The following is a 23,295-nucleotide window of genomic DNA, read 5'->3' on the forward strand; positions in this document are numbered from 1 at the left end:
GCTCACTTTTACAACAATATAGTCAAATATGGTGATATAAAAAATAGCCTACCCATTAATGATGTCAGTATTGTAGCCTAATATTTCGGTTAAGGTGTCTGTGTGAATATTTTACCAAACAGTATGAACTATACCATTTTTAAACAATACACCCAGACTACATAATGGCCTGAAAGTAACAGATACCTCTCATAGTTCAAGTGCAGTGCATGACAAAGTTAGATACGAATCCTCAACATGTTGTCAGACTGTCAGTTATTAGTAAAGCTATTAGAATGAGCACAGCATATTTGAAATTTGGACTGGTGTAAACAGAGGAGTAGACCTGCACCACAGTTAGGGGGACAACTCTTATAGGTTGGAGAGCGAGCGCGCAATACAAACAGATCATGGAAAGCAACAGAAACGGTAACTGCCGGGGTTTTGTTTTCCGCGTATGAAAAGGACCAAAAGCGTGAGCGCAGCAGTATCCTTTCACTGTGGCAACGATCCCGCTCTCTGGCTGCCCTGGTCAGCGCGATGCTCCAGTGCAGAAGCTCAATACCAACCCTGCTGCCCCCTACTCCTCTCCAAACATGGATTTTCCAGCGCTTTATCAGGCCTGAGCCTCCCTGCTCAGCCAGAACATACAATGTAAAACTCTGCCTAATCAGTTCTTCACCGAGCCAGCTTGACATCCAGAACACAAGTGCATGATGGAGAAAGCCAGGACATGCATTGTGATGGTCAGCTATGACACGTTGGATTTTTATGAGACCGAAAGTGTGTATGTGAGCTGTTGTCTGAAATAAAATAGAACCACAAGCTTGTTGAAAAGGTTACATCTGACCCCAATGGGATGGGAGTGAGAAGGTCATGATCTAGGTCATGTTGGAAGGCTCAAGTCTCATTGCTTTACGGAAGCCAAACCTGCGTCTGGGCACATCTTACAAACTAGAATCAAAGACATGATTCTAGATATGCTAGACAACATTTATAAATTGTTGTATTCCACAGTGAATTTCATGACACGTTACAACGTAGCACTTCTATGTCAACCTCTGTGCCTGAACGTTATGAGTTCCAGGCCGTTTCCGAGAGGGTGGGCCTTTCATGGTCAACGGCATGATTGGGACGGTCCCCTCATTCCTTTGTGTCAGCACTTAAAGCAGGCTGGGAGGCCGCCACCTTTTTACCCCACTTGCAAACTAGAGCAACACTCAACTCCCGCCTTACATTTGTGGCCCACAAAACAGTCAACAACTACTTCATACACATGATATGCTATGAATGCTTTTTGAATCCCCAATGCCCAGTGTATAATGTATCAAATACTGAATCTGTGAAAAAATTACCAAAACCACACAATTTGACAGTCAGAGGGGTTCATTGAAAGCGAAAACTTGTGTCCCTTTTTTTGTGTGTGTGGGAGGGGGGGGTCATTACCGCCTAGTTACATCCTGACTAACCAACTCTCGGTAATGCCAAAGTAACGATATGACACCAGTTCAGCTTCAGCCATCAGAGGGCTCAGGGTGAGACAAGGGTTAACTATTGCTGTTTTGATTTGTTGTATTGTGCCCTGGCCCCTCCCCACCCCCTCCCTCGTGGGCCGGCGGTGGCCCTGGTGGGGATTATAAATAGGCCTGAGGGCTCCCCCTGCTCCGACAAAGAGGCTGAATGTCTGCAGGACATGCTCAACCTTAGTTAGCTATATATGTTCCTCTACTAACCACCAACGGGGTACGCACATAGACGCCCAGCGACCGTCGTGCATCTGTTAACTACAGGGGCTCTCTATGACTGAAAACACTGCTCACTGACAGTCACTGACATTAAGTCAAGCTGACTCCTAGAGAGCTACATGCTGAACTGTTTGCGTGTAGACACATATTTAGTTTTAGAGAGACTGTTTCTACTTCCAAGTGATTTCTTTTTTCTAGTTTGACAGTTGAATTGGTTTCCTCCCACCGTTGGCTCAATAACAGACATTATTGATCGGGTGAGCAGATAGCTGAATCTAAAGGAGGATATCCATCTCTTTTTAGTTGCTCAGTTCTTTTGTAGTTTTAGTTTTGGTCCAGTTTTTTTGTGCTGCCTTTTCATCCCTCCATCTCTTTGGGGTATCATCTTGACTGTTCGCCACTATGTGGGAGTTTCGGTCCATGTCGTTCTGGCGGGCGGTGTTCGCAGAGTTCTATGGAACCATGTTCTTTGTGTTCTTTGGCCTGGGTGCGGCCCTGCGCTGGACCACCGGGCCCCTTAACGTTCTCCACGTGGCCTTCTGCTTTGGGCTGGCGGCCGCCACCCTCATCCAGTCCATTGGCCACATCAGTGGTGGACACATCAACCCGGCGGTGACCTTTGCCTACCTGATTGGCTCCCAGATGTCCCTGTTCCGCGCTTTCTTCTACATTGTGGCCCAGTGTCTGGGGGCGTTGGCTGGGGCTGCTGTACTCTATGGGGTCACCCCCAATAACATGAGGGGCAACCTGGCACTCAATACGGTAAGCCAATCACGACTTGTAGAGGAATAAATATTTTGTTTGTGTGGTGCAAACCAGTCTGATGCAACAGAAATGGTTGGCAGATAAAGGAGGTGTTCGGAGGACCGATGTGTCATCCAAACAATGTTTATATGAATGCTGTCTAGCACTGATAGATAAAATAGTGTGACATTTCATAATTCTAAGTGATATAAGAATTACAAACATGTTGTTTTGCATCAGTCTGAAGGTCTGAGCCAGGACAAACAGATAAATAGAAATTGCATTATTTGAATGTCAATGCCCGGACAATGTGCAAGCAGAAAATACTAATCTTAAAAAAAACAACTTGTTGAAGTGACCACTAACTGGATAGCTCCCCCCCCCCCCTCCTACTTCTCCCTGTTCTTTCTATTCTCTCCTCTTCTCAATCCACTGGCCCACAGCTGCAGCCTGGCATCAGCGTGGGCATGGCCACCACCATGGAGGTGTTCCTAACGCTGCAGCTCGTCGTCTGCATCTTTGCTGTGACTGACGAGAGGCGTAACGGCCGCCTGGGCTCGGCCGCCCTCGCCATCGGCTTCTCCGTACTCATGGGGCACCTGCTGGGGGTGAGAATCAGGCAGGGGGGGCTAGTTTATGGGTATTCATGGAATAGGAGTTGTTAAGGACCGATAGAGGACAGGTAATGCAGTACTGAGCTTTTCCTCTGCTCCCTGTAGATGTACTACACTGGAGCTGGGATGAACCCTGCCAGGTCCTTCGCTCCTGCTGTGCTTGTCAGAAACTTTGTCAACCACTGGGTAAGAACTTCATATTAAATGTGTTTTGAAATAATTGAGAGCCTATTTATCACAGAGCCTCACATAGCAATGTTGACCAGAGCAGGTTCTCCATCTTGAGCAGGTTCAGGTTTCTGGTGTTTGGAAATCTGACATTGAAACACTTGTTCTAAATCAAGAGTCTTAGTGTTGCAAAGGGGTGAAAAAGTTTCCAGGAATTTTCAGGAAAATTCACAAACTTTTCTCAAGAAGTGGTTTATTTAATTCCTTATTTAATTCCTTGTAACATGTACTTGATCAGCAAGGTTTTGAATAGAGATGTAAAATTCTGAAAGTAAACTTTAATTCAGTTGGAAAACATATGAAAAAATTTAATTTGAGTGTCAGTGGTACATTGAAAACAGCCCCATCTAATGAGAATTCAGTCAAATTGAAATTCCAACCCCACACACTATGTGAATTCTGTTCAATTTGGCTTGTGTTACATGTTTCATATTTGTCCAGGATAAGTATAGTAATTAATAAATTATTTATTTTCCTAGTGTCTAATTTGCTAGTTGCCTTCTTCACCATAGGATGTTTTTTTGCTGTCTTAGTAGAAGATAGTTTTTTTTATCTTGATTTACCATACAATTTGTGGTGATCATAACATATTTTCAACATAAAAGGCCTCTTCAATCAATCCATTACAACCTATTTGTCTGCATGTGACAAAACTAGACAAATGATAATGTACTTAATATAACCTCACCTCCTTTCCATGTGTGTCCCCTGACTCTGCCCATCTTCCCGTCTCTCCTTCTCCTGTGCCAGGTGTACTGGGTTGGTCCCATGATTGGCGGCGCCTTGGGCGCTCTGCTGTATGATTTCATGCTGTTCCCCCGCGTGCGTGGCCTCTCCGAGAGGCTGGCCACACTGAAGGGCAACAGGCCCCCAGAGGCCGAGAGCCAGCAGGACACCCGAGGGGAGCCCATCGAGCTCAAGACTCAGGCCCTATAAGCTTGGGGAAGAAGGTCGGCTACCTTACCCCCCCCCTCCCTTAACACCTACCCCCTACACACATAGGGCATAACACATGGTACCCTTTGTTTCTGCACAAATGCCCCTAAGCTCAATTGACCCGTTACACGTAGACAACAACCCATAATGACAACACGCCTACTCTCTCTCTCTCTCTCTCTCTCTCTCTCTCTCTCTCTCTCTCTCACCCTGCATACAGAACAGGACATGCTGAATCCTAAATGGGCAGTCAAAGGCCAATCCATCTTCAACCCCCCTACTTTTCCCCACCAACCTTCTCCCCCTGCACCTCCCCCCACCCCCGCCCACCTTCCCCCCTTGGACTGCAGGACACAAACAGAGAGCTAGAAGAGGACTTGCCACCGAAGACAAAGCACCGTGTGCCCTGTGATATAGGGAGTGGGTCACTCCTGGCTGACCAGGTGGCTGTAAATGCTCAGGACAGGGGCATCTCTCTCTTTATCTCTATCTATCTATCTCTCTATCTATTTTGTAGTCTGCTAGGAGTGAAGCTACAGTAGAGCAGTGGACTTCTGCATGCTTTTTTCCATTTTCATCCAGTGTGACATCTCCCTTTTGTTTTTGTTTTGTTTCACAAACTTCGGGTACCTGACATGTCTGTAATATACCTTTAGAATTTTCCAGATTTATTCGAACTTCAATTCCTTTTTTCAGTCACTCGTGTGTTGTGTGTGCGTGTGTGCCTGTTTTTACCGACCAATTTTATTTTGGGCTTTTTCATCGCCACAATCCTGTGTTCGTATCATGCTTTGTTATTTTTATTTACCATGCAACCAATCAAAGTATTTTAAGAGGAACAAAAACATGTCCTCTTCCCTCATTGGTTTTGCTACGGTTGAGATTTTGTTTCACAAGACTTTAGAGTGCTCCCCTTTCCCATCAGCCCTTAGAGTTTTGCCTTGAAGATTAAGTCTTTTTACAACTTGTTATGTTTTTATTTCCGAGTCTGTGTCTCTTTTAGGGGAGCACGCACACAGTTACATTTATACAGTCTGAAAATAAACACACAACACACAAAACCATCTGGTCTTTTCTTACCATTTCAACATATATACTTGAAATTGTACAATTTACAACTAAATTCACTTAATTAGATATTTATCTGTTAAATGCCTCAGAAGAAAGTGGTTCCTATGCAGTATTTGTGGACAGGATGCGCTTACTGTCATTAAAGCTTTACTCTTTCAGCAACAGTAATGCTAGGTTTAATGTACAGATGTGTGATAGCAGAATTGGTTTTTATTTTTGATAGTTCCGTGATAACGAGAGAACAACTGCAGCTGACTTATGTGGAATGGGTTGTTTTGTAATTGACTGTGTTCTATATATAACTTGACAAATGTTGGTTGACAAACCACAAAGTGAGTGCATGATGATGAAGTGGCTTCTTGCTGGTGTTGGCAAACACCTGGTGCTTTGTCTACAGGGGCGAGTACTCGATTTCAGATTTCCAGTGTACACGGCCCATCTCTGACTTTAGAGAAAAGACTACATTGAGGCAACTCGTTTTGAGTTTATTTTTGTACAGGGCAGTAAATGTGCACCTGTAAATTCATAGTATCTGCTGACGAGGGAAGGACACTCAAAGGTGAGGTTTCCAAAGTTGGCTGATGGCTTCCTCCTCTACCACCCGCCCCCCATCTCTCCTGCGTTCACCTTTACCTCCTTTTGTTTCCAAGGCAGCCATTTTGTCCTGCTCTGCAGAGAGAACAGCCGAGGCTGCAGGCTACAGGTGAGTGATGGAGGGGAGGGGGAAGGACTACAGAACTCCAGCAACTGAAGCATTTTATCTTGTTCAGTTGGTAGAGCATATACTGAACCGGATATATATATATGATTCTCTTTTAATATTAAATTCATCTGATTTCACAGTTAGATCCCTCGGCAGTAGGTGAATTAGTTTCTTATTCTCATTTAAAAAAAAAGCTTTGTGATGTACAGTGTAAAGTTTTCTTTTTTAATTTACCATGACTGTTTAAGACTGAATGGATAGACAATATAATATTCAAGCTTTAAAATGTCTCCTCTTTGGCCATTGGATTACGAATGAAAAGCAAAACGTGCTATACCAATATGCCTGGGTCCGATCTAGAACCTTAGACATACTTTCATAATACGAATATTGTAGATTTGTTGTTATATGTTGAAAGTTTCCTTAAATTATGATTAATCTGTCTGTCTTGGCCTGTTTTGTTCTTTTAGACTGATATTTAGGACAACAATGGATAGGCTATAGTTATATATTATGTGTCTTAGTGGGGTGACATTTTCAGTTGAGTTTTAGATCAACCTTTTCAATCCCAGATTTGATATAGGTTACTTTCTGAGAAGTATACTTATCGGTAGCATCCCATTATGCTTTTTGAAATAGCTTCCAATTAGTTTATTATCACAAAACATCTCTGTAAGTCCATTCAGTCACACAGCTTGATAAGCTAATGTAATCTTGCTGATTGGTTAAACAATTTGCAGTGGCATCCAAACTAGCTATAATATCCAATTTAATGTAAATAAATATTGACACAGCAAAACTATTTTGTGTAAATAAATAAAAATCTAAAAAGAAATGTTGAATTTATATTTTTGATAATGACTTACTACAGAGATGATCAGGATTGAGATGTGGCTTTATGGATGCATTTTGTTAACAACTGCTTCTTTTATCTGGGTGATGCAAAGTTCTTTATCCATGGGATCAGGGGATCCTCTCCTGTTTATGTTTTATAAGTAACAATATCTGTTCCATGTCTGCACTGCTGGCTTCTACTGTGAGACCAAGAAAGGGTACAAAACATTGTGTTGATTTAAATATTAAGACATAAACAAATATTATTGCATGCAAAAACAGTGCCTGCTACAAACTGCAAAAACAGGGATAATGACTGATAATGAAACTATATGGTATTGTCATGTAGGTTTATTGTCCTGCTATTTAGAATGTATTTCTAAGAAACATCAAACCATTTACCATTTACTGGCAAGAGCAGTAAAAGTGGGGAAAATGTGATTATACATAAGGGAATTTGAAAGTCTCTTAAAATTATTTATCATATTTAAATAATATATTTATAGTTTGAAACTAATTTGAACATTGTCATTTTCACCCCTACTCTAACATGATACTATATACTGTATGCACTCCCATTATCCCCCAGAAGTCCCTGTTTAGGAATGCACTGACACAAGGAGAGAGTGAAGGAAAGATAGTTTGTGTGTGGTATTATTGAACGAAAACAGCTATATTTCATACCCAAAATGTTATATTTAACATACAAATGTATAAGTTCACCCCACAGTTCAATCTGATATAGCACGGGTTAATTTATCTCTTTGCACCCTTTGAAAGAAACATTGATGCACAATGCATAGATGGATTACCAGCTACATGACTAACACGGTGACTATAATACTTTTGGCATTAGCCAACAGAACACACTTTAAAAGTTAAGACGATGGATAAAAGAATCAGCACACATTTTTCCAGGATAAGCAAAAAATAATCGACTTAAAAAAGGGTGGAATATGAAAACAAAAGTTACCATGGATAACTTTTGATAACAACACATCAGGATTTCAACTATTTCAAAAAAAAAATATTTCCAAAATGCAACAACATAATAATTATATTCTTATTAAAACAAGGTTTCATATTAAAAAGAAGTCAGTAGCATAGTGGTGCTTCACTTGTGATGGAAAAATCAGATGTATGTTCCTATGTAGGTGGCTCTACTGCTTCTCTGTATTGCAAAATCCCTTCACTATAGCATCATTTTACTATGGCTGTGGGCAAAAACCTGTAGGCGAGCTATAATTCAGGTTATGTGTAATGCAGAACATTATATTTCTAAGTTAAAAAGAACAAAAAAAATGTATTTACAAGAATATTTTTTTTAAAATCTGGAATAAATGTGCACTGGGAAAGGGTTTGTATGGCTTCCGAATGGAAATGTAAAGTGACTAAACATATCACCCCAGAAGATAACGACAATATTAAGTCTTTAGGTGCTCCAATGTGTACAGTTACAAATCAACCATCGTAGGTGACGAGACTGGAAAAGGCAATGAAATGGAGAGCAAGAACTTATCATTTGGTCAACTCCATTCCATTACGAAGATGTCTTTTGATCATATACGTTTGTTGTCCTCAGAACATTGTCTCTCCTTTAGTGTGGCAGCAGACCGATATTGAACCTGATGTGGGGCCAGGGCCCTCCAATGAGCTGTTCTTAGTTCCCAGAGTGGCTGAACAGACACGGTTCAAGCTGCTACCTGCTCTGTTGTGGTGAAACGGTCCCCTCCACTGAGTCACTCTCAATCCTGGTAGATCTCCCCCAGAATATCCTCCAGATCCATGTCCTGGGCCTGTTCCCTGGGATAGCAAGCACACCGCTCTTTAAATACTACATATTGAGATGCTATGGCAAAGGTACACAACAAGGAGTACAAGTGTTGGTCATTGCAGTTCGTTCACTCACATGGTACTGACAGGGTCATTAAAGAGATGCTGAGGTTTGTGATCAGAGAATGTCCAACTGGTTCTGGAGTAAAAATACCACATTTTGTTCATTAGTTCTCAAGGGTGCTCCGAGGAACACATTGACACATCCTCAAATTGTAGGTGTCTGCTTCAAGGTGGCCAGGTACTCACTGGGGGTAGATGGGCGACATACCCGCAGCTCCATTTCTGGGATCCCTAAGACGAATCAGGTGTATCAGAACAAATAACAAAAAAACAGATAGTACATTTACTTTACTAGAGAGAAAGAGTAAAGAAGAGAGAGAGAGAGAGAGAGAGAGAGAGAGAGAGAGAGAGAGAAAGAGAAAGAGAGAGAGAGAGAGAGAGAGAGAGAGAGAGAGAGAGAGAGAGAGAGAGAGAGAGAGAGAGAGAGAGAGAGAGAGAGAGAGAGAGAGAGAGAGAGAGAAAGAGAGACAGCATACGTGTCTGTGTGTTAAAGACTTACATGGACTCACTGGGTGGCAATATACTGGGAACTGTGGGTGACGCAGATGGCGTTTCCCTGTACACACACATGCAATAAATGGTCAAATGTGACTTTGTTGTAAAATAAATACTAGTGTTACTGTTTACACTGTTTAAACTCACACTTTGGTCTGGATGGAGACAGCAATGTATCCACCACTAGGAGTCCCTTGGTTCACTGTTTACAAAGCCAGAAGAAACTATTATTCAATGACAACTGACAATGTACTATCTTTCATAAAACTTGGAGGAACAGTGTTATATTCCCTTCCGGAGAAGACAACATATGACATGTAACTGAACCAAACTCTGCCCAATGATGTAGCATACTTTAGAATGGTGATAGATATGCAACGTTATGGACTTGCCTGTGTAGTATTTGCCAAAGACTTTGTTTTTGGGGGAATCTGGATAGACGTGTGTGATGAACTCAAGGTCTTGGATGCGATCGCCAAGGCAACGGATTTCCAGGTCTTTCTTGGTGAAGGGCTGAATGTTTTGGATCTTCTGACCCCCATCTGAACAGAGAGCGAAGGAACGAGGAGACAAATACAGAGAGAGAGAGAGAGAGAGAGAGAAACAGAGAGAGAGAGAGAGAGAGAGAGAGAGAGAGAGAGTGAGAGAGAGAGAGAGAGAAAGACAGAGAAACATATATATATAGAGAGAGACAGAGAGAGAGAAACAGAGAGAGAGAGAGAGACAGAGAGAGAGAAACAGAGAGAGAGAGAGATACAGACAGAGAGAGAGAAGCAGAAAGAGATAGAGAGACAGACAGACAGACAGACAGCGAGAGAGAAACATAGAGAGAGATACCTATATAAGCATATAACCAATGCAAAGAACCAGAACTTTGGAGGTCTGTTCGCAACAGTCAAATGGGCTCTGGTAGCTTCCCCACACGCCACTGCTAGCGCTTACTCTCTGAGGCTGCAACGTAGGCGATGGTGATGCCTCCAATCTCAGAGTCACTGAAACGCAGTAGAAAGGTGCCGGTGGGTTTGTCTTTAAGAATGAGGTGGAGGTGCTGTTTCCCGATGAAGCCAAATATCAGCCTAGAACAGAGGAATTGTCAAGGTGAGTCTTTGTCAGTGTTGTACAACTTGAAGGGTTGCTATGGCAGCAGTCACTAGGTTCTGGTCTGATTGGAACCACTCACCCATCTGTCCAGTAGCACTTCAGGTGTTTCTTGGACAGTTCCATTACCCCATCAAACCACTGCCAAAAGGTGAAAGGTCGTCCTGGTAGCACTTCCTGCAGTGTAAAAACGCACAGCCATCTCTTTAAATAGGATGTTAACTGCTAAGATGAAGCTGTCTGTGTGCGCATAGCCAAGAATGGGTGTCACAGAAGTGTTTGTGAATGCGTGTGGATGAGTGTTGGTGCGAAGGCAGGTGCAGAACACCTTATTGAACTGGACCCATGACACAGGCATGTTACTGTAGTCGCCTGGGATGTCAGGGTTGTCGAAGATCTTCTGAGCGAGGAAGTGCTGGTTGTAGGTGTCCAGGCAGCGTTCGGTCTGAACCTCCGACATGAACTTCCTGTTGAGGGTGACACACATCTTCTTCCAAGGCACCCTCTCAGGGACCACAAATGGTGCCCTGTCCTGATGACATCACAAAGTGGACAAAATGGGTCAGAGCCAGAAGGACAATAATGTACTTTTTGAATCAAATAATAAATACATCAAATAAAAAAGGACAATTGTGAGCACATTTCTGTTTCCGCGAATAAAACAAATGATAAAACAGTGAAAGTGAACTTCATGTATCTTCAGATGCATGTCTGATGAAAGATTGATGAGATAGAGAAGGGAGATGAACAGCGGGAGAGAATAACAGAGCAACTGAGCATGATGATCAAATAAAGCTTCTGCACTCACTGGCTCAGAGAAGGCACAGTCCCATATGACGGTTGCCATTGCGTTGTTGTCCTGACTACCGTGCACAATCACCACCACAGGAACAGTGATCATCTACAATGACAAATGTACAATGTATATTTACAGAACAAATAATACAACTGCTCTTACTCTGCCTAGACTTTGAACAATTGTCGCCCAGACCAGAGCTCAAACAAATTATCTTGTTTCGCAGCTACAGCTGTAGTTTAAGATATAATGAAACTAACAAACCCTCCTCTCAGGCTTGGCTTATCCTGGTGGTTCTTTACAGTTTTTTACAATCGCTATGACAATTTTTTCAATACTTCTAACAAGTTTCCTAAACTCTTAACGCACCAACACACCTACGACACACAATTGGCAAAACGGTTAATTTCATGCTCAAAATCACACATTGTAAACTAAACTCAAACACTAATTTTCATAATACAAAAATACACTAAACATGACACCATGTCTACCAAAACACTAACACATGTTCTCTTTCAACAGTAACATTTAGTCTATCATAGCACAATGTCATAAAAACACTATCAGATGGAATTACAGAAACTTCATTCTTTTATATATGTCAGGTCTCACAGTATATGCATCATAGATTGTGTTTTGCAATGCAGTTTCTTTTGAAGCCTCTCTACATTTTTGTTTTGTTGGGTTTAGTAAATGCATGCATTTTGTTTCTTTTGCAGCAGAAATTCAGAACAAAAAATGAATGACCCATCTCAGAGTAGCTTTATAGAATGTACGGTTACTGTATTGAAAAAAAGAAGACAGAGACATAATTACTGCAGTACAGGCTTCATTTGCAACAGGACATTACTGCAAGAAATACGCAATATAACTGCCATTGTCGGAGATCTGGTTCTCTTTTATGATCGAAAAGGACGCTCAGTCGTGGTGAAATCAAATACAAGTAGCTTTATCTTCAATACAGGATATACACACACTGGGTATTTCGTGCATGAAAAGCCCAACAGTTGCATAAGCACAGCTTGCTTTATACTCATAAAATGTCCGCCCCTTTCTAAACATAAATGTGTTGCAAGATAACCAGTTGATTACCTGTCAATTTCCCTCTCTGCTTCTTGTCAAGGGGGCCGGCCTGACACGTACATAACTCAGGGGTGGCAGTGTTCTAATGTCCTCATGTGGTTATTGCACAAAGCCCATGAGTTCCTTACGTATTACTTGCTTATCAGTTCTAACAGGCCTCCAACGCCTGGGGCAAAGTTTGTGGGAGGAGCATGTGTCCCCTAACTTAGCATTTTGGATGGATACTCTCCTAACGTCAATCCTTCTCTCAAGGATGTAATTCACTAGGGACCGTCCTCCAGTTTTCTGCTCCGACACCATTTACAGGATTTCATCAGTTACCCTAGCTCAAAGAACCTCAACACCTTAGTGTTTCCTAGTTGGGAATCAGCTGTGATTTACAGTATTTGCATAACTTCAACCAGCTGTTTTTCAATAGCAATGGAATAAAATACAGGGGATATATTTGTGTTTCAATTCACAATATGAACAGCTGTTCACATTGACTAGCCAATAAGTTAGGTTTTGAACATGATGTTATCTGTTCTGACATACAGAGTGAAAGCAATGGTAATTGGGCAGTACAAATCGATAGTTTTGGTCTTGGTTGAGCTTGTGTGTAAAAAAAGTTCAAGCATTTTAAATTTGTGTTTACGCTATGCATTTTGTGTCAAAGCAACAAGAAATGTGTTAATTGTATAGCCAACACAGATTGTCATAGCGATTGTAAAATACTGTAAGTCTCAACTGAATGAAATAAAGATGTTTATAGTTGCTATGCAACACAGACATGGAATGACCTATAGGGCAAGCTCAGACTTGAGTCACCAAATTCATTACATTATTTTAAAACACTTGTGAGGGACTTTTATTCCCATACATGTGCTTGTTTTTCAAATAGACTGTTGAAACTGTATTTTAGATACATCTACAATGAAGAGATGATGTGAAATGGAGGTCATGGAATAGAGGTTTGCCATAGGCTTCTGAAGAGCAAGAAGAGATGGAGGAAACATGACTGTGTCAGGGTTAAGGTTAGTCACAGTGTCAGGGGTCAGGGTCATTCACTGTGTCAGGGGTCAGGGTCATTCATGGTGTCAGGGTCATTCACTGTGTCAGGGGTCAGGGTCATTCACGGTGTCAGGGTCATTCACTGTGTCAGGGGTCAGGGTCAGTCACTGTGTCAGGGGTCAGGGTCATTCACTGTGTCAGAGGTCAGTCACTGTGTCAGGGGTCAGGGTCATTCACTGGGTCAGAGGTCAGTTACTGTGTCAGTGGTCAGGGTCATTCACTGTGTCAGAGGTCAGTCACTGTGTCAGGGGTCAGGGTCATTCACTGTGTCAGAGGTCAGTTACTGTGTCAGTGGTCAGGGTCATTCACTGTGTCAGAGGTCAGTTACTGTGTCAGGGGTCAGGGTCATTCACTGTGTCAGAGGTCAGTTACTGTGTCAGTGGTCAGGGTCATTCACTGTGTCAGAGGTCAGTTACTGTGTCAGGGGTCAGGGTCATTCACTGTGTCAGAGGTCAGTCACTGTGTCAGGGGTTAGGGTCATTCACTGTGTCAGAGGTAAGTCACTGTGTCAGGGGTCAGGGTCAGTCACTGTGTCAGAGGTCAATCACTGTGTCAGGGGTTAGGGTCCTACCTGGATCTTGTAAGGAGTGTCACAGCCAGTGATGCTAATTTCTGTGGAGAAGAGGAGAGCAAACTTCTCCTCCGTCACAGACTCTGATCCTTTCCTGTCGGCTCTCTTGATTTTCTTTATTGACTGAAGAAAAGTAGGGTTTCAATACATAACAAACAACAATGATAGGATCGCATAAACATCTGACGCATTGTAATAGTCAAGGAAAGGAAATCATTGGCGATGCTGTACGTTACAGCTCTATACTCAAGGTATGACTGCAGTACCAACCATATTCCTGAAGGAGGCACAGGTGCTCTTGCTAGATGTGTTGTGTTCCAAAATGGCTGTGTTGTTGATCACCTCCCCCACATTCTCACTGGGACAATAAGACAAAACAACAAAAACAAATCCACATAAAACTATTGAAAGACACGTTATGTGCTGAGTTTGAGAGCCAGTTACAGAGACTGTGCTTGAAGCTTCTTTGTACTGTGGCATGGTGACTTCCTGTGTGCAAACTTAAAACCATCCACCTCATTTTAGTGACCTAGTTGAATGGAACAACTGGAATGATAAAGAAGCCCAAGGACAGACACTAAAACAAGACCACACTAGTCTACTACTACTACCAACTATTCCTGTATCAGGGAACGTTTTTTTTTTCTTTCTTAAACACACTCTCTTTCCCCTAAAACAGCCTACATCACAGCTGGCCTTCTCCACTCACTCTGCAAATCACACAGAGCCTGAAGAAAAGTGTGTCTGAGACAGAGGGAGAGAGAGTCACTCACCTGGACATGCTGCCCAGTGGGCCTAAACTCCTGGCCTGGCTTTCTGTGATGATCTGGGCTTTGAGCAGAACAGGCTTTCCTTGAGCCATCTTCTCCCCCAGCAAATAGCGCACAGTGGTGGAGAACTTGGATTGGGTCTTGATGACCTGGGGAGGCTGCTTTTCCACCACAAGAGAGCTGGAGCAGACAGGAAAGAATGTGAGTCAGTACTGTGCTGGGATTTATTATAGAAGAGCCATCTGTACTCGCTGGGTTGAAATGGTGGGCGGATGTCTTCTCTCCGTAACTGACTGCGCTACCTCTGGATGAGGGATTGCAGCAGCCGTGCCAAAGCCTCCTGCAGCTCTGGGATTGGCTCTCCCACCAGCATGACTTCCTGTCTTAACTTCCCGTTCACCCCCAGTAGTTGTTCACACCTCAAAAGGAAGAGGGAAAGAGAAATGAAGCAAGGGAGGGTGAAAGAGAGAGAGAGAGAGAGAGAGAGAGAGAGAGTAAGCAAGCAAGCAAGAGAGAGTGAGACTGCATGTGGGTTTGAGGTCGCACTTTGAGTCATGAAACTGAACTTATAAACATAAACTGTTCGGCAGGTCTCACAAGGTCTGCAGAAGGCTGAGGTTGTCATCGAAGGGGTGTCCGATGGTGGCGCGGTGCTGTTCCCACCTCCAGGCCTTGATCCTGTTGATGAGCTGAGCCTGACACTGCTCAAGACTGCACACGGCCTCTTGCAGAAGCTGGACAAGCTTCTACTCACCCACATGCACAACACACACACACAAACATGCACTCACACACACACACACACGCACACAAACATGCACACACAAACACACACGTCATGACAAATGTTTACAACCAAGGTTAATAATTGACAAATGAAAGAAACACAATAAAAAAAACGGTGCTTACACAATATGTTCATGGATTTGTACAGAATGTCCTGAGACATTCTTGGCCTTAACTTTATGAGATGAAGTATAGTTTACAGTACCTTAGACATGGCTTGCCCATTGTACTCTAGCTGCTGAATGTTATTCTGCACTTTAATGACCTCAGAGTGCTGGGGATCCAACCCATTTGTTTGGTTCTGTTGGAGAGAACCTGGGAAACGATTGAACAAATCATGAATAAAGTTTGTTTTACTTTTCTCAGAATTTCCAAAGAAAGACATGTTTGGATGCAAAGCCCTATCCAATCCAGAATGTGTGCTCCGTCCAAACTGGGCATTCCCTTTTACCTTACAAGGTCACATTCCTGGATGTGGAGGATTCCAGTTGGTTGTAGTGAAGTGTACAGTGCTGGGTCTGGGGCTCACCCTGTGTGTTCTCATAGTTCTGCCTCTGCCAGTTCAGCTCCTCCTGCAGCTGGTGGATCTGCTGTCGACAGTTCTGGATCTCCAGGACCTTGCAGACCAGGTGGTCCACGTCCCCGGTGTTGGGGACCGGGGCAGGAGGCAGCTCCTGGGCAGGCTGACAGGAGAGGACTGTTAATACTGGAATGGTTGCATTGGGTTATGCTGTATAAATAAATGCTTACTCAGAAAGAATCAAAAGTAAACACACACACACAAAATAAATAGAGAAGATGTAGTCTAACCGGTTAGAGTAGTACAGCCATATTGGAAATAAAGCATTTACCACTTGACTTAGAATAAACCTTTCCTTCCTCAGGGAGTCCCTGATGGTAAACATCAATTCCAAAGGCTGGGATTGAAACACATTCTGCAAAGCAAGCAAGCAAACATGACACAGGTTTAATTCCAAATCACTATTTTCATCCTTTCAAAAATAACTATGCTACTTCAGAGAATTCATTGGGGACCCCAAAAAAGTAACAAGGAATATTTGGAATAATATTAGCCATCTGCAGATCTGCAGAAGATCTGAATATCAGTGTTTCTGCCGCCACGGTATCAGAAACAGGGCTGTACAATGGCCGTCTATCAGCAGTGATTGTTAGAGTGCATGTCGGAGAATATAGGACATGTGTTTCACACCGCAGTTGAGATTGCGTGTGTGCGTCCTTGAGAACTGTAAGTCGTATAACTTATGTTGTCATTTCATTTATTCCTGTTATTGTATTAGTCTATAGTCTTTGCAAATTAAAATTAAGTTAACTGGTGATTTTCGTTGTTTGTATTCTTCCCCTGCTAGCTAAATTGCACATGTTGCTGCCCTCGCTCATGTTTGTATTTTAGGTGCATTATTATGCTGAAGTAGTTTTAATTAATAAATAGTGGGTTATTGTTATTATTTGCTACAGAATGCTTAACCTATCAAGATCAAATGAAGCAGACAGTGTACATGCTTTCGAGTACCTTAATCGATAGCCTAGGCTACTTACCATTTACAATAAGTTGTTACGTCAATTATTAATTGGCAGCATTTATGCTATTTAGAACATACTTTATGAGTGGAAGGTGTCTTTAAGTAGCCTAACCTTATTGCTTTAGGGGAAATAGGACGAAAATATGTGCAATATATTAAATATAGCTGCAAGCAGCAATGAGGTGGACATGCAGTCAAATGACCCAGAAAACATTTTAGACATCCTCAGAAGAGGGCAACGAGTACACGCAGCAAGTTTGGTGTGAATCCATCAAAGATTTGCTGAGATACGACCCAACTTCCTGTTTGCTGGCTTAACGGCACATTTTGATTGGCTGTACCGGGCAAACGGTTTCGAAAATCAAAAAGACATGTCTTAGCTTTTGTGAGGCTTGGTCTGAAGATAAACTCTGCCAAATTTGGTGAAGATTGGACAACATTTGTAGGAGTAGAGAAAAAACATTCATGAATTCAAAATGGCGGCCGCATCAATTCGGCTGTTATCACAAGTTATCATGTGTCACACACGGGATATCCCAAAATATCAAGAGACAAAGGAATCACTTAACAAACAAACAAATCAACAGTTATTGGCCAAAACACATTTTGGCTTCCTGTGGCCACGCCCAGTGATCACATGACACCAAATTATTTGGACATCCTCAGAAGAGGGTTCCGAGTCATCATACCAAGTTTGGTGTTGATTTTTTCAAGGATTTGCTGAGATATGACCCAACTTCCTGTTTGGTGTATTTGCTGCCGAATTTGATTGGCTATACCGGACAAATAGTTTAGAAAATCAAAAATCCTTTGGAAATTTTTTGTGAGGGTTGCTGTGACGATGATGTGTGCCAATTCTGGGGACGATTTGACAAAAATTGAAGAGGAGAAGCGAAAAAACTTTTTTTCTTAAAATTCAAAATGGCAGAAAATCTATATAACCGGAAATTGACTGAACTCGTCTTGACCCAGGGAATCCAACGGTACCTCATTTTTGAAAATCGGTCATACGGTTCAAAAGTTACGTGTGTAAACACAAGTCCAACTTTGACCCGTTGGTGGCGCTAGAGCGCTCCAATGGGAGACATGAAACTTGGTGAAAAGAAAGAAGGGACTGTCCTGAAAGAGTGTGCCAAATTTCTCAACTTTTTACCATACAGTTCTAGGGGCTGCCATAGACTCCAATGGCAGAAGAAGATGTGTAATAATAATAATAAGAAAAGGTAGAAACACTTAAGTGGCTTTGCAGCTTCGCTGCTTGGCCACCAATTACATTAGCTATTAGACAGTTATTAACCTGCTACGAAATATAGGGTTAGGTTTAGAACTTTGTTTCGGCTGGGGGGGAGGGGGGGTTCGGACAGACCTGCCCCCACTGTTAAAAACAATCCTAGAGGAAACACTGTAAATTTATGTCATATTCCAAGATTTCTTTGCCAAGCTACATTTAATATTTATCTTTTGAGGCATGAGTGTTTTTGCAATTGTCTTCTTGACTTTCTGTGCATGAATAGGCATTTTACTAAATTAAGAAATGCAATTAAACAAAAGCACCATTGTCATAAGGATGATCTGAAGTTCCAGAGATTGGATGGACCAAATGTATTTTCAAATGCATAAACTTGATCACATAAACACAACCAACTGAGCTGCATACCATACTCTATGCTTGAGATACAACACACTGCAAGTTCCAGTTGGGACAACCCTGTAGATGGGCTGAAGGAACGTACCATGACCCTGCTGATATGCTGTAGCCTCATCTTCTCCACCACGTTCTGGTTGGTCTGGGCATGGCTCTGTAGGAACGAGATGATCTTGTCCAGCAGTTCCAAGGCCTGGGGTTCCTGCCCCACGTTCCCCATGTCAAAGTCTTCCCTGAGCACAAGAATAAACACAGCTGTGTGAGTACTGTGGAAGAAATTGGGATTTCCTGTGTGCTTACATTGTTCACTAATCAATAGAACTGGTCATTGGATACTAGTTAGTATGTTCTAATGTAAGCTTGCTATTAATATGAGTCGATTGTGTCTATGTGTCAGGGTTAATAGATGTTCGGGGTCAGGAGAAAGTACTGGGTAAATGTCCCTTGTCATGACTACAAGGAGAGCTCCAACTATGATCTTGCTAGTCTGAAAGTGGTCCTGGGTTGGGAGCTGTGAATCTCTTTCTCTGAGACTGTTGTAACATCATAACTACCTGACTGTCACAATCTATGTTTACATTCGTGTGTCCTATGAAAGTTGGTCCTCCGGCCTTCAGAGCTGTGAGAGACATGTTTCAGACCTAAGCCTGTTGTTGTGTTTATTGTCAGAGGTCTGGTTTTCTCTCCCAAACTGCGGATTAATAAATGATCAATCTGCAGATAAATTATCAATCTGTGTTTAAACCTGTGTTTACCATGTACTTTCTCCTGACCCCGAACATCTATTAACCCTGACACATAGACACAATCGACTCGTATTAATAGCAAGCTCACATGAGAACATACTAACTAGTATCCAATGACTCGTTCTATTGATCAGTGAATAATGTAAGCACACAGGAAATCCCAATTTCTTCCACAGTACACGCACACACACACACATCCACATGGAGAGCAGGTTATTTCAGTATGTTCCTATCATACATAAAGGTGTATTTTTGTCCTCAGTGTGTGTGTGTGTGTGTGTGTGTGTGTGTGTGTGTGTGTGTGTGTGTGTGTGTGTGTGTGTGTGCGCGCGTGTGTGCATGGGTACCATCTCTGTGCCTCAATCCAGGAGGCCAGGTAACACCTGACTTCCATGGGGAAGCAGTTTGGAGGGTAGAGAAAATTGACCGTCTGGTTGTCCAGAAGGGGAATTTGTTTTTCCATTTGTGTCCACTGTGCCATAGTCAAGCAGAGCTACAAAAGCCAGACCAAACTCCGTTAATTCATTTGCACATGATCATTGAAAACACTATAACCATTAGCTAGGTTCTCATATTAACATAAATTAGTTCTAGGACCATCTACTATTAAATGCATCATAGACATTGAAAAAAATGTTTTAAAGTGTCCGCTTTCATTGTTCACAGCAAACACACAATAATGGTTCTAGTCACTTCTGAGTGCTTCAGCCATCTAGTTACCACCATTAGCCTTGTGCTTGATTCAAAAACAAAGTTAAAATAACACTAAAAACATATCCCACAAGCAAATATCCAAAACCAAGTGCGGACTAGAAGCAGATGTTATAAATCTGCAAAAGGCTAAAAGGAGCTAAGCCTTCTTCGTGGGCAGAACTGTGAGAAATTTGAGAATCCATAGCAACTTTGTTTTGTTTAGCATTCTGTAGCATAACTACTGTACCAAAGTCATCTACATTGCTGCAAACAGCACAACACATCCTTAAACGTGACATTAGTGAGTAATGCACGGGCATGGTGAAAATACAGTATCCTACACAGTGTATTTGTGCTTCAGCAAAACTTGTACTACTTCCTGTTTGGCAGTGAGGTAGCCAGCTTTCCTGTTTCACTTTGTAACTGTATCTTTAACTGATATTGATACAATTAAGGTGGTCGTTAATTACTGACAATGATCAAAACGAACATCTTAGGTTTTGAGAAAAGTCTATTATAGTTACAGCTATACTTGTATACTCATCTATTACTTGGTTTGTTGTGAAATGGAGATGAAAAAGACATGAGAAAAGCACATAATAATATTATAATTACCTATGAATTTAAACTAATTCTGTAAAACAGAACCCAGAAAGAAAACAGCTGCACATGGGCTTAAACTAACTGGACGTTGGACACCAGATCGAACCGCATACTGTATCCTGGGCTTTAAGCTACATATGGCCATAATCACACATCATTAGTGTGTGTGCATATTGTCAAACAACTGCAAATAACAAAACGCCACATGTACTATTGCACAAACACATGTGTGGGGTCATTTAAATCACCGGCTGTTAAAACTCTAATAAAGTAAAAGTTTCAAACATGTTACAAGTCAACACGGTAACTTTGACAGTAGGCCTACTTTCGATTGTCTACGCAAACATAACTAATCGCTGTCAAACGATTCAAACAGTTGAATTATTGATGTTTTACAAAAGATAAACATCTGTGTCTCATTAATCTTGACATAGGTTAAAACTTAAAACCTACCGTGTGCAATTTTAAACCGTCAGTTCAATACATTACAAATTACATTTGGGATTGTTCTTTCGTCGCCTCCTTGGTTTCACTCTGTACTCCGAGTAAGTGTGAATTGACTTTTTCTTAGCAACCGTAGTTGTCTTATAGCACGTTCTGGTCTCAATACTGCCGTTTGAATAAAACAAAGTGAAACAAATTTAGCCAGGTAATATAACGTTGGTGAAACGACAGAAAAGGAGCGCTGTCTAGTCGTGTCTACTTCCCTAACATCACAGGAGGACCTCCGATTCTGAAAAAAATCATATTTCCTGCGCTCACGTTCTGTAAGGGAACAATTGGACAGGGACTTCCTGATATCATGGACAAACATGGTGTTTTTTTGTTTTCATTTCGTTATGTTCATTCGTTTACAAAATGGTAACTTATTTTCCCATGTTGATTTAGTTATGTTGGTATGTTTCACCAATTTATATAATCCACAACAAACATTGTTCTTAACAATGGTAAGCAAATATAATGTTTTCAAGAACTGCGTTGAGGGGGCAAAATAAGACATGTTTTGTTATAGCCCACACGAAACTGAAGTTAGATTTAAAAGTGTCGTAGCAGTAAAGGACTTGCACGGGCCAGTGAGCAGTCATGTTGACTCATTTAACAAACATGCAGTCGAGTAAGTTCGAGTAAATATTTCAAGATATGGAGAAAGGTTTCTGATCGTTGTGTCGTCTCATGGCATGTCTGCGCACCGACTTATTTTCTATCAATGAGTCATAACCAATATGACATGTCCCAGCTAACACATTTTTTCTATGTACTATAATTGTTACCTTGGCATCATTTTGTATTTATTTTTTAAACAACCCATTGCCATAAACAAATAGCTCAAATAAACCGTCTTATCTATATTGTTGGGCAATAGGCGATTCTAGGTTTTAAAACTGGGGGTGCAAAGGGTAGTGAATTATTTTTTTTGCTTACAAAAACATGCTCAAAATTAGGCTAATAGTAGGCCTACATCTTAACATTTAAAATTTTAATCATTAGAGTACGACAAACCATGATGTAACATACACCTCTGACATCACTTAAAAATGTTCTAAAATCCTTTAATCGTTTTTGTTTACATTACCGTAATTTGAAAATGTTATTTCTTTTTATCCCAACAGTAGGGGGTGCAAATGCACCCTGCACCCGCGGTAACATCATCTGTGTGAGGGACAGAACTGTGCTTCACACAGGTTGTCTTTAAGGTATCATAAATTTTTTATTCGCAATGCTAAATTCACGTGCGTATAGTTTTTTGGTATCTAAAAAGGGTATCTCTTTTTCTTTTGCGATGCAAAATGAATGTGTGTATCATTTTTTGTATCCTTGCAAATTTTTTACATTTGTATATACATTTATACATTTGTATACTGCATTTTTCTATCGTACCTTATTCATTTTCATACATTTTACATTGCTTTGGCTTGCCACTAGAGGGAAGTGGAAGACCGGACAAAATAAGACATTGACAGTGCTGGTGTGCGCATTTAGTGTCAAAAGAAGCGAAGATTGATTTGATTTTGATTGGTTATTGATTCAATACTAAATAACTAATGTAGGCTTAAATATAATTGCATTTTTTTGTTTTCTTTATTAAAGTCAAGATGATGAGAGAAGAAAGAGGTCAGTAATCTTTTAGGCATAGCATTCCACCTGTCTAAACCTATTTCCTACAGACCTTTGATTAATCTTTAATGTCCTGGTCTAGTCAACATAATGTTAGCTACAGATGTAAAGGTTTGACTAATGTCACAGTCTGGTTTATGTATGTCAAATATTGGTACTGTATTTGGATGAATTATCTGATCCTATAGCATATATTTGTGAGGACAAACACATTAGATTCATTCCATAGATGTACAGAGAGCAGTATTACAAAACAACCCAGTTCTTTGAGAACCAAGTAGAGACGATGCTGTAGTTTCTCTGTCAAGGACAAGGCCTGCAAGAACTCAAGACTTGTTCATAATGAGACGTGGGAAGTTGGTTCACGTCAGACTGTTGCTGGTTACTAACGCTCATGAACTCTTATTCTGTTTGCACATGTAAATGGTCTTTTTCAGCTATAAAATTAAAGAAAGGCACACTGAATATACCATTACAGTTGCTTCCAAATCATTATTTGGGGTCCTCTTAGGTAAAAATCCTTTGACTACAGGACAGCAACATCTGGAAT

At 41.4% G+C, this 23,295-nt stretch overlaps 2 protein-coding genes across 2 annotated transcripts; one reads left to right on the forward strand and one right to left on the reverse strand.

The window, feature by feature from the left end:
* Positions 1-1,632: 1,632 nt before the first annotated feature.
* Positions 1,633-6,464, forward strand: mipa (major intrinsic protein of lens fiber a). The gene is made up of 5 exons (XM_062458546.1): positions 1,633-2,486; positions 2,912-3,076; positions 3,188-3,268; positions 4,061-4,260; positions 4,467-6,464. Exons 1-4 carry the CDS (start codon positions 2,127-2,129, stop codon positions 4,244-4,246), a joined length of 792 nt encoding a protein of 263 aa, XP_062314530.1. The 5' UTR covers positions 1,633-2,126; the 3' UTR covers positions 4,247-4,260; positions 4,467-6,464.
* On the reverse strand, positions 4,989-21,376 carry stat6 (signal transducer and activator of transcription 6, interleukin-4 induced). The gene is made up of 21 exons (XM_062458545.1): positions 21,084-21,376; positions 19,682-19,827; positions 18,677-18,821; positions 16,254-16,337; positions 15,932-16,085; positions 15,608-15,717; positions 15,214-15,362; positions 14,919-15,035; positions 14,620-14,796; positions 14,117-14,204; positions 13,847-13,969; positions 11,152-11,244; positions 10,672-10,875; positions 10,426-10,520; positions 10,188-10,321; positions 9,638-9,787; positions 9,393-9,447; positions 9,250-9,306; positions 8,937-8,981; positions 8,764-8,826; positions 4,989-8,657 (listed from the first exon to the last, which is right to left on the reverse strand). The coding sequence occupies exons 2-21, from the start codon at positions 19,813-19,815 to the stop codon at positions 8,600-8,602; spliced, it is 2,235 nt and encodes a 744-aa protein (XP_062314529.1). The 5' UTR covers positions 19,816-19,827; positions 21,084-21,376; the 3' UTR covers positions 4,989-8,599.
* Positions 21,377-23,295: the final 1,919 nt, after the last annotated feature.

Source organism: Osmerus eperlanus, chromosome 4, assembly GCF_963692335.1.
Source record: "Osmerus eperlanus chromosome 4, fOsmEpe2.1, whole genome shotgun sequence".
In the NCBI taxonomy this organism is placed as follows: domain Eukaryota; kingdom Metazoa; phylum Chordata; class Actinopteri; order Osmeriformes; family Osmeridae; genus Osmerus; species Osmerus eperlanus.

Excerpts from the sequence above, each read along its gene's own strand:
- mipa (XM_062458546.1), top strand. The coding sequence starts at position 2,127 with ATGTGGGAGTTTCGGTCCATGTCGTTCTGGCGGGCGGTGTTCGCAGAG. Across the intron at positions 3,077-3,187 it reads TCATGGGGCACCTGCTGGGG|ATGTACTACACTGGAGCTGG; the intron begins GTGAGAATCAGG and ends TGCTCCCTGTAG. Across the intron at positions 3,269-4,060 it reads GAAACTTTGTCAACCACTGG|GTGTACTGGGTTGGTCCCAT; the intron begins GTAAGAACTTCA and ends CTCCTGTGCCAG.
- stat6 (XM_062458545.1), bottom strand. The coding sequence starts at position 19,815 with ATGGCACAGTGGACACAAATGGAAAAACAAATTCCCCTTCTGGACAAC. Across the intron at positions 10,876-11,151 it reads ACTGTGCCTTCTCTGAGCCA|GACAGGGCACCATTTGTGGT; the intron begins GTGAGTGCAGAA and ends TGATGTCATCAG. Across the intron at positions 10,521-10,671 it reads CATGGGTCCAGTTCAATAAG|GAAGTGCTACCAGGACGACC; the intron begins GTGTTCTGCACC and ends TTTACACTGCAG.